This window comes from Orycteropus afer, unplaced genomic scaffold (genome assembly GCF_000298275.1).
Source record: "Orycteropus afer afer isolate SDZICR_OR568_19922 unplaced genomic scaffold, OryAfe1.0 scaffold00021, whole genome shotgun sequence".
Lineage (NCBI taxonomy): Eukaryota > Metazoa > Chordata > Mammalia > Tubulidentata > Orycteropodidae > Orycteropus > Orycteropus afer.
The window spans coordinates 11,898,631-11,908,736 of record NW_006921608.1 but is presented as its reverse complement, the minus strand read 5'-3'; the positions used below and the strand labels follow the sequence as shown (position 1 = coordinate 11,908,736).

At 36.7% G+C, this 10,106-nt stretch overlaps 1 protein-coding gene across 1 annotated transcript in view; it reads right to left on the bottom strand.

The window, feature by feature from the left end:
• Positions 1-449: 449 nt before the first annotated feature.
• Positions 450-10,106, bottom strand: part of YWHAZ (tyrosine 3-monooxygenase/tryptophan 5-monooxygenase activation protein zeta) — a 31,710-nt gene continuing 22,053 nt past the window's right edge. The window contains exons 2-5 of the mRNA XM_007934817.2: positions 4,430-4,553; positions 3,749-3,912; positions 3,579-3,674; positions 450-509 (exon numbers count right to left, since the gene is read on the bottom strand). Coding sequence (XP_007933008.1) covers positions 450-509; positions 3,579-3,674; positions 3,749-3,912; positions 4,430-4,553 — 444 coding nt within the window. The remainder of the gene's footprint in view (positions 510-3,578; positions 3,675-3,748; positions 3,913-4,429; positions 4,554-10,106) is intronic.

Below are 10,106 nucleotides of genomic sequence, written 5' to 3'. Positions count from 1 at the left end.
TTCTACCACAGCCTTTTAAGTGCTCCAAACCTTAAAGTACCCACAGTAACTACACATGTGACTAGAACCAATTATCCCTTTTAACCCCCACCAGGACAAACCAATATGTAGGCAGTTTTCTTTGTTTAGACATGGAAGCAGTTTCAACACTGGCCCTTGTGAAGCCACAATGTACCAAAAGTACTATGCCAAACATTTATAACTTGTATAAAAATTCCACAGCCCCATATTGGCCATCTCAAGATGAAAACAGGTAACTCGCTAAATGTTAACTGGCTCTACTCCCCTAATATTAAACATAAAACCACATGGGAAATATAGAAATTCAAATAGAAGTAACATAAACCTGTCATAAATCGTAAACAAAAAACTATTTGTGGGACAGCATGGATGACAAATGGTCTACTGTGTACATTTCAGAATGAGGCAGACAGAAGATGGAAGGCCGGTTAATTTTCCCCTCCTTCTCCTGCTTCAGCTTCGTCTCCTTGGGTATCTGATGTCCACAACTGTTAAAAGAAGGAAAGATTTTTCATTTGTAAAAAAATGAAAATTTTTTCATATATATGCCAAGCTGCCAGAATGTAAACGTGTTTTTTTATTTGAAAACCTTTCTTCAAAAGATGCCAGCGCTGAAAGTAATACCTCAAATACAAAACACTTCACCACATTTATTGTCCTTAATCATTTCTGTAAGCATCCAGCAGTTATCTTCAAATAACAAAGTCAGATACAAATACTTTCCTCATAGAAAGTGAAAACTGAAGAAACCACGAAGACAGGTGTGACAAAAGACTGAAAAATCAATTGTTAACAGAATATGGCAGAGGTGACAGACCAGTTGAATGCAACTAAACCAGGACCATTTAATTTGGCCCATGAACAGGAGCTGGGGCTGAGTGCTCTCCCCCAGGAGAGATGAGACGTGAGGCTCGCTCCAAGAGAGCCCCACGTGCCACTGAAGAGTCAGCACCCACTTGAGTTAAACTACAGCTTTACCTTTTCTGACTTTTTAGCTTACAAATTAATGATCGAAGACAAAATAATATGGTAAGAATCAAATCTGCTAAGAGGTCAAAAAAAGATTTTGTCTCACAGCTGTAGGATCATTATTTTATTAATAAATATTTTCATTAATGTTAGTTTTTAAACAAGTTGAAAAACTCCAAATTGCTATTTCATCTGATTCAATATAATGTTTTACAAAGTTTTACCACTATATAATGACTTTAAAAAGGTAATTATAAAAGCATTGATTCAAAATGATCTTAAATTTTATGTTGCTTACACACAGAAAAATGAGGAAAACATTGCTAGTCAAATGACATCTCTGAGTCTGTGTACTTCTGTTTAAACAAGGGGTGCTGTGAGACAAAATGAAATTGGGTCTTTTCCAGCTCCAACCTCAAAAGATGCTTGAATTTCCATATAAACATACAACAGTTTGATAAAGATAGTTCTCTAAAACTTTATGAGTTGATAATACTGTATTATTCAGCCAGATTTAGACTCAGATACTGGGCCAAGTTTGGGCAAATTTTCCTTAGATAAATGATCCAATCAACCTATAAATACAGCACAGAAGACACGTGTGACATGACAACAGAATTAGAACCAGAACCTTGATTTTCCTCCTATTCAGGCTCAGCTGTTACATTACAGTCTTCACCAACCCAACACTGTTACACCAACACCAAAAAAATGATAGTTAAATCTGGTCCTTTCAAAAATGATGACAACACAACATAATAACTAGGTCCCCAGCCCTACTTTTTAGAGTAATAACAAAACTACCTCATTACTCCAAACCAGTGAAAAGAAAAATTTTTAATATTAACAGATTAAAGTACTACTTTCATCTGATACAGATAAAAAGAGCCTTTCATTCTTAAGGGACTATAGCTTATCCTCTTATCTAAAATAAAACACTTAAGTCTGTGCAAAGCCACCAATTATACTTTCTTAAAGACTTTAGGTGTTAATACAAAGAACTATGTAACACTGTTCCAAACTCTCTGCTGAGAATATTCAGCACCAGAATATAGCACTGGTTGGTAGACAATAGGCAGTGGAAGATGAAATGGTGACAATTTAGAGTTCTGACGAGAAATGGCTCTGAAACTAACAGAAACTAGTAAAAACTAGACTATGATCTCCCAGAGAACTAAATCTCCCAACTCCTAGATTTCTACCTGACACAAAGCAGACACTTGTTATTTTTCACTAAGCCTCAAAATTTCAAATTTAATTATCCAAAAGGACATGAATGGGGAAACTTTAAGGGATCAAGATAACTCATCAATCAACTGCAACACATGGACCTTATTGAGATCCCAATTCAAATACTGTTGAGAGAGGAGAGCAAGTTGGATTTGAGTAGGAGTCAGACATTTAATGCTATAAATGAATTACTATTCATTTTTTGGTGATTATGCCATTGTGGTTCTCTTTTAACTATGGAATATCCCATGAAGAACAATTATGACGTTCCACAGTAAGTCATTTCTTTTAGTAAAAGAGTCTAGGTAAAATAGATTTCCATTTGGATTCTATAACCAAACAACCACCAAACTCACTGCCATTGAGTTGATTCTGACTCATAAGGACCCCTCCTTGGGTTTCTGAGGCAGTATCTCTATGGAAGTAGACTACCCAGTCTTCCTTCCCAGGTGTAGTGGCTGGTCAGTGTGAACTGCCAGCCTTCTGGTTACCAGTCAAATGCCTTAGGCACTATGCCACCAGAGCTCCCATGGATTTCTATAGATTGTCTAAAAACTTCTAAGTGAAGTTATTAATGCCCTACATGCCTGTATGTCACCACCCATCTGACAATTTGTCATTGTGTGGCAACTTGCTTGTTGCTGTGCTGTTGAAAGCTATGCTACAGGTATTTCAAATACCATTAGGGCCATGCAGAACAGGTTTCTGTAGCACTTACAGATTTAAGACAGACTAGAAAGAAGACATGCCTGGAGAGCTACTTTTGAAAAGTAGACAATGAAAGTGACATGGATCACAACAGAACAATGTCCAACTTGCTCACTCTGGGCAGGTCATCAGAAGGGATCACAGTGGTTGGTAAAGCATAGGGCCTAGCCTATGAGGACAAAGGAGGCCCTCAGGTGAGATGGACTGAAAAGTAGCTGCAACGATGCACTGGAACATTTTGGTAACTGTGAGGATCACACAGAACTGGGTGATTCCGTTGCTATGGGTCCTGTAAGGTAATTTTATGGACAAAAAAACCTTATGTACCTTTTAAAATGAAATTTAAACTTAAAGAGAGCCTCAGTACACTTTTGATCCCAAAAAGTTAAACTTTTCTATGACTAAAATGGAAAAAAAATATAACCACTTAGAATGAAATGGGAAATGGTCTATGCAATTAAAAGTAAAAACCATGGATTGAAAAATCAAAGTTGTGAAAATAAACATGTAATTGATTAAAGTATCCTTGGTCTAATATTCCAGTTTCTGTAAAGTAGTTTTGTTCACATAGTTAACAGCAAACAAGACATTTCTTTACTTTCAAATGAGTATCTTAAATATTTTCATTAATGATGCTGCTATGTACTTACTGTCAAGTTGTCTCTCAGTAACTGCATTATTAGCGTGCTGTCTTTGTACGACTCTTCACTTAATGTATCAAGTTCAGCAATGGCTTCATCAAAAGCCTATGATAAAAAAGTCTATTTTAGTGCTCAAATAATAAGGATTATTAAATTTTCAAAGCAGGTAAAATACATACTGTCTTTGCAAGAGAGCAGGCTTTCTCTGGGGAGTTCAGAATCTCGTAATAGAACACAGAGAAGTTGAGGGCCAGACCCAATCTGATAGGATGTGTTGGCTGCATTTCCTTTTTGCTGATTTCAAAAGCTTCTTGGTATGCCTGTTGTGACTGATCCACAATCCCTGGATAATAAAATACATCAAAATGTACTGATGATGACCTGCATTTCACCTTCAACCCTCAACCCAAATCTTTAATAAGCCAACAATATCTGCCCAACAGTTAAGCTGGTAACACCCTTAACTGATGACAACCTCTAACAGAAAAACATGGGGCTCCTCATGGACTATCACACTCACCACTGGGCCAATGTCAAACTGAAAACAACTTTGTAATCCTCTCAGCACTGTTACATTTCTAATAGTTTGTCCAGCTCTATAGTTTTGCTGTGACCATCATTTCTTAAAGTGGTGTGGAAACATCCCTTTGCACAAAATTGGCTTTTCAGAAAGCATGCATTTTCTAACACCACATTAAGCAGTAGATAATATATTGTTAAAGAGTAAAACAAATTAAGACCATTACAATTCCTCATTCAGTGTTATAAAATAAGCATTTTTAAAACAAAAAATGTTCATGCTTCAGAAATAGACTACTACATCACACAAACTCGACAAAACAGACTTTAAAACAGCGTACCTTTCTTGTCATCACCAGCTGCAACCTCGGCCAAGTAACGATAGTAATCTCCTTTCATTTTCAAGTAGAAGACTTTGCTCTCTGCTTGTGACGCATTTGGGATCAAGAACTTTTCCAAAAGAGACTTAGGAAGGAAAGAAACACAGTAGTAATAAGAATAAAACATTTATAAAATAATTTGCTTTCCTTAAGATCATACTGTTGTTGTTATGTGCTGTTGAATCGGACCCGACTCATAGTGACCCCTCCTTGGGTTGCTGAGGCAGTATCACTACAGAAGCAGATTGCCCAACCTTCCTTCTGAGGAGTGGCTGGTGGATTTGAACCACCAGCCTTCTGGATAGCAGTCAAGTGCCTTAGGCACTATGCTACCAGAGCTCCTTCCTTTAAGATCATACCACAGTATATTAAGTTATGAAACATGAATATCCTGGTATTGCCTGTGAATAACAGTTCAACTGTAAATGCAGTACACACATGTTTTTTAAAAGCAAATTGCTTGTGCAGCAATATTTAAAAACCTATGCCCACAGATATTTCAAACACTAGCAGGGTCACCCAGGACAGGTTTCACCAGAGTGCAGTTCATTGTTCAGTTTACTACTTAAGGGCGATATATTTGACTATTAGTCCTTACCACTATTATTTACATACCAATAAAACCTACATGTTTCCATGAATGTGAAGCAAAATCTCTTACTCAGGAACAATTTTTAACAAGCTGGCAATCTTTCTATTTAAATGTAGTCATGATACTAGAATGGCAAAGACAAGAGACTCATGAAAGATTACTCATGAGATTCTCTGAGGAACATTACTGAAATAAAAACCAATACTGTAATAGAAACTACCACAATCCATGCGAGGATGCGGAACAAAATTAAGTTCATATAAGAACAGAATTCAAGCTGTATTTACAACAGATAGTTCAAAATAGTTTTTATAGTTCTTCCTACCTAAATAAGATAGTGGTATGATTATGAGAATTACAGATTTGAACAGCAGACCTTTAATTTCATTTAAAGTGATTTTTAGCTGATATACATGTTTGCAGATTACTTGGGACAAGAGAGAAAATTAAAACTTCATCCCTATAGTATAATTTTGTTTAAAATCATAACCATAACAAGTTAAATGAATTTAAATCATAACATGCTTTATTACATTGTACGACTGATTTAAAGCAGAAAATGAGATCTTTGTCTATTATTTACATATTTCTAATACAGTTAGAAACAGTTAAAAACAAAAATCACCCCTCCTTTCCTCCCGTTGTTAAAGTATAAGCATACTCTGGAAATCAAAGTGATGGCAATTTTCAACTGAGTTGAGTCCCAAACAAATCAAATTCTTTCAAGGAAAAAAGAGCTCTAATTCTTGGTTTCTCTTTTGTCAGGCAGTCACACGGTACAATACTGTGTGTGTGTGTGTGTCTATATCTAACCTACTCACATGCAAAATACAGTCTGAACAATGCTTTTTAAAATGTTAACTCTATAACTTTGTGTGTTTACTGCCTCATAATGTACCAACGGTAGATGGGTGAACAACCTTTAACCAAGTTTTCACACTTCTCTACAATTTCAGTTACAGACACCTAGTGTAGTGGCAGTACAGAGATCAAGCTGCACTGCATTACATGAAGGGGCTACAAGTGCAAAAAGTCAACCTGGAGTGATGGCTTGTGCTTATTCTCATCATTATTAGAAACAATAGGGCTAAACCCAGAAGAGCACTTTGGTCAGGATAAAAAAAATTATTAACACCACACCTATACCTTCACAGTCAAAGCCTTGTCAAGCAAAATAATGATCTATCCTTTAATACACCATACACTCTTAACAAAACATTTATGGTTGTTCTTTGGGGACATGCCTCAAACAGCAGAAGACAGTTAAATATTCTAAGTGGTTTTCAGTTAGGAACTATGATCTTTAAGAAAAATGACCAGAGTTTTTCAAGTGCTATGCCTTTATACAAAATGAATTATTCATTAAAGTTTTGGGCAAGGGTATATAGCATAGCAGCTTTGGAATCAGATCTGGTTTGAACTGTAGCACTCCAAACTGTGATGTACTTAATCTCAGTGATTCCGTTTTCTTCATCTGTGAAGTAGAGATTATAACACATATTTCTAAAGGTTGTGAGAGAAAATGCAAAGTGTTTACTGTTGTTATCACTATACACCAGACATCACGCTAGAAGCCAGCAGCACAATAAAATACGCTAATACTTCATAAACTAGGTATAGAGATAAGTGAGGATAAATTCCCTCCATTACAATACATATGACAAACTAGTATTATAACAATACGAAGTATGAGACTAAGAAATCCTTATGCAAAATTTTTGGTGGGGAGGGGTAGAGGTTCTGTTTCTTATTGGTTAAGAAAAAGGTTAATAGTGAATTAGCTGTAAAACCTAAGCTGCAAAGGGATTAACGTGATTAACCAGGAATTCACAAATAACTTCAAATTAAACAGAAGAAAATATATTTAAGAAGGCTCCACGAACAATTCAAATCAATTGTGAACTGCTCTCTAGTTCATTTACATTTAAGACTATTCTAAGAATAATTTTAAGTGAAGGAAAAAACTGACAATAATTAAGAGCAGCCATGAAATGAAATTCTCCACCTAAGAATCCTTATTTCTTATTTTAACACAATTTATATATTCATCTGTTCTCCAAATGCTTAGGTAGCAATCACTGACAATGATGAGCAAGATAGCCTCTAAATCCATGGATGAGTGGTCTAGCAAAGAAAACAATTAAAACTAAGAACACTTCCTAATCATGTCCTACACTTTTCAATGATTTTATTTAACCCACTCCACGCATGTAGAGGATGAAGCCGATGAACATGTGCAGTGAGTTAAGGGTGAATTACTTAAAAATTTAAAGCACATACCAGAAAACTTGCAGAAGTTATTTAGGCAAGGTGTCAACAGTAAGTATACCAAATTGAGTTAATCTTTTATGAATATTAACTTCTGTATCTCTAAAAATGTTTTATTTTACACTGGGATAATTCATGTTAAACTAAGAAACTGCCTAGGAATTAGAATAGCAGTTAAGTGCATCTTCCCACAAGCTGAAGACTGAATTAGCCACACACCTGATCAAAATAATTTTAAAGCTATTAACCAGAATCCACAAGTAACAGGAATACTGGGTGGGTAACAGCAGTGAGGCCCCAAATTGGTCTAATTATAGATCCATAAAGTATCATGTGTTAACAGTGGCAGATGTTGCTGGTGAGATGCTGCTGACCACAGTGAACTGAGAAAGGAATAAACTGTCATACTTTTATCTATCAAATATTCAGATGACATTAAGCTAAGAATCATTAAGAGTATAGAACAAAAAGAGAAAAACTAAAGATTAAAAGAGTTAACACTTTAAACAGTAAACTATGTAAGAACAAAACTGTGGTAGATGTCTGAGTGACTATTACAATTCTGGGCTTAAGCATTAAAAGGTCTGGCAGCTTCCCCTTTTGCTGCCTTGAAGCCTGGAGCCATCATGTAAGAAGTCAACTACCCTGCTGGAAAGGGGCCAAGATCCACCTTAGTCATTGGACACATAAAACTAAGTCATCCTAGGTATTGCAGCCTTAGCTCAACTCTCTGCTGAATGTAACTGAGTGACCCCAGCCAACACCATATGAAGAGCTAAGCAGTCAAGTCACAGAATCATGGAATATAGGGTTATCCCATGCTTTTTTTTTTCCCTTAAATTCATCTTCCATACACAGCAGTTCACATAAACTTTGTCTCATGACATTAACTGTAATCTCCCACAATACAACAGCTGTCTTTCCACTTCCTCCCCATAGTTACCTCTTCCCTGTGTCCTTCCCTCCACGCACTCCTGGCCCTTGAGCTGTCTTCCCTGTGCATACACAGCCCTTCTATTCTCCCAGAATTGATTTTCTCCAAGTAAATGTTCAGCTCATATACCTGTCTTTTGTTTGGCTGGAAACCACAGTCTCAGGAGTTCCACCAGACCAGCAAACCTGGTCCTTTTTTTTTTTTTTTTTAAATGATTTTGAATTTCGTCCCACACTGTTCTCCCACTTTACTATCCAGATCTCCTAACAGATCCCCCTCCAAGTGGTTGGCAGTGGGAGCTGTATCCCAAGCTTTTTGAAAGTGTGCTTTACCCTATTTTGCTTTTACAAAGGACCTACATTAGTACCTGTTTTTAGTAATCAAAAGAAATCTTAAAGATTTTCCCTTTTATGAAAAAAGTGGAAAGTGAAACTGGCATCTGTTTTGCAGTGAGACGTTAAATGAGGCAATGCCCAGAGCAGTGACTGGCACTGCCCAGCTCCTTCCCCGTAGCTTTGAATTAATTGTGTCTACGAACACTGTATTTTAGTATAATTATAGGTTTTGTTGTTGTCGTTATTTGGTATCACATTAAAAAAACCAAACTCACTGCCATCAAGTTGGATCTGACTCATAGCGACCCCTCCCCAGGTTTCTGAGACGATGATATCACTATGGAAGTAGATTGCCCAACCTTCCTTATGAGGAGTGGCTGGTGGGCTTGAACCTCCAGCCTTCTGGTTAGCAGTCAAATACCTTAGGCACAACGCCACTAGAGCTCCTTGGTATCATATGGTAGGCTATTATTTGGGAATGCTCAAAAAATTTTCCCATATAAATAATGGTAACTGCTTCTTTGCTTTAGGCCACTTTGGCTTATGAAAGGTTTCATAAGAATACTCTTTTTTTGGATAGCAGGAGAAATCTGTAAATCATTGTTTTATATCACTAAGTTTTGGATGGCTAGTTATGAAGCAAAAGATAACTGATATAATGATATCTGCAACTTTAATATAAACATGACATTCTTGGACGCTTAAGTACTTCTATGATTTTTTTCAAGAAGTTCTGGTGGTACAGTGCCTAAGGCATTTGACAGCTAACCAGAAAGTTAGTGGTTCAAACTCACCAACCACTCCTTAGAAGAAAGACAGGGAAATTTACTTCCTTAAAGATTTATTGCCTCGGAAACCCAATGGGGGTCGCTATGAATCAGAACTCTTTAATTTGATCTTTCCATAACACTAGGAGGTACCAAAAAAACCAAACCCAGGGCCAACGAGTTGATTCTGACTTACAGCAATCCCCACTGGTTTCTGAGGCAGTAAATCTTTATGGAAGTAGACTGCCTCATTTTCCTTCCGTGGCAGAAAGTATCATTATCCTCATTTTATAGAGGACAATGAGGCTCAGTCACAGATATAACTCACTGAAAACTACAGCTAGCCTGTGAGATGGTGAAACTTGTATGAAGTAATCTGACCTGTATTCCTAATATTATGCTCCATTTTCTCTGCCTCAATACTTTCGACATGACTACTTAAAAGGGATGATTGTACTCCCATGATGTATTAATACAATTAGGAATCAGAGTTAAACAAGAAAAAAAATCAGTTCTGCATTGTGCTGATGAGACCAAGGTCGACTGAATTTTTACTTTAAGTGTCTACCAAGACAGACATTGACACAAACTGCAGAGTATGCAAGAGAACAAGCAGAAAAGAAATTAGAAACGGTGTTGAGTACTGAAGGAGGGAATGAGGGATTTAGGGAGACACGAACACCTCTGAAGACTGGTACTTATTTACCAAGAGGTAGATTCTTGTTCATTACGAGAGATGTAC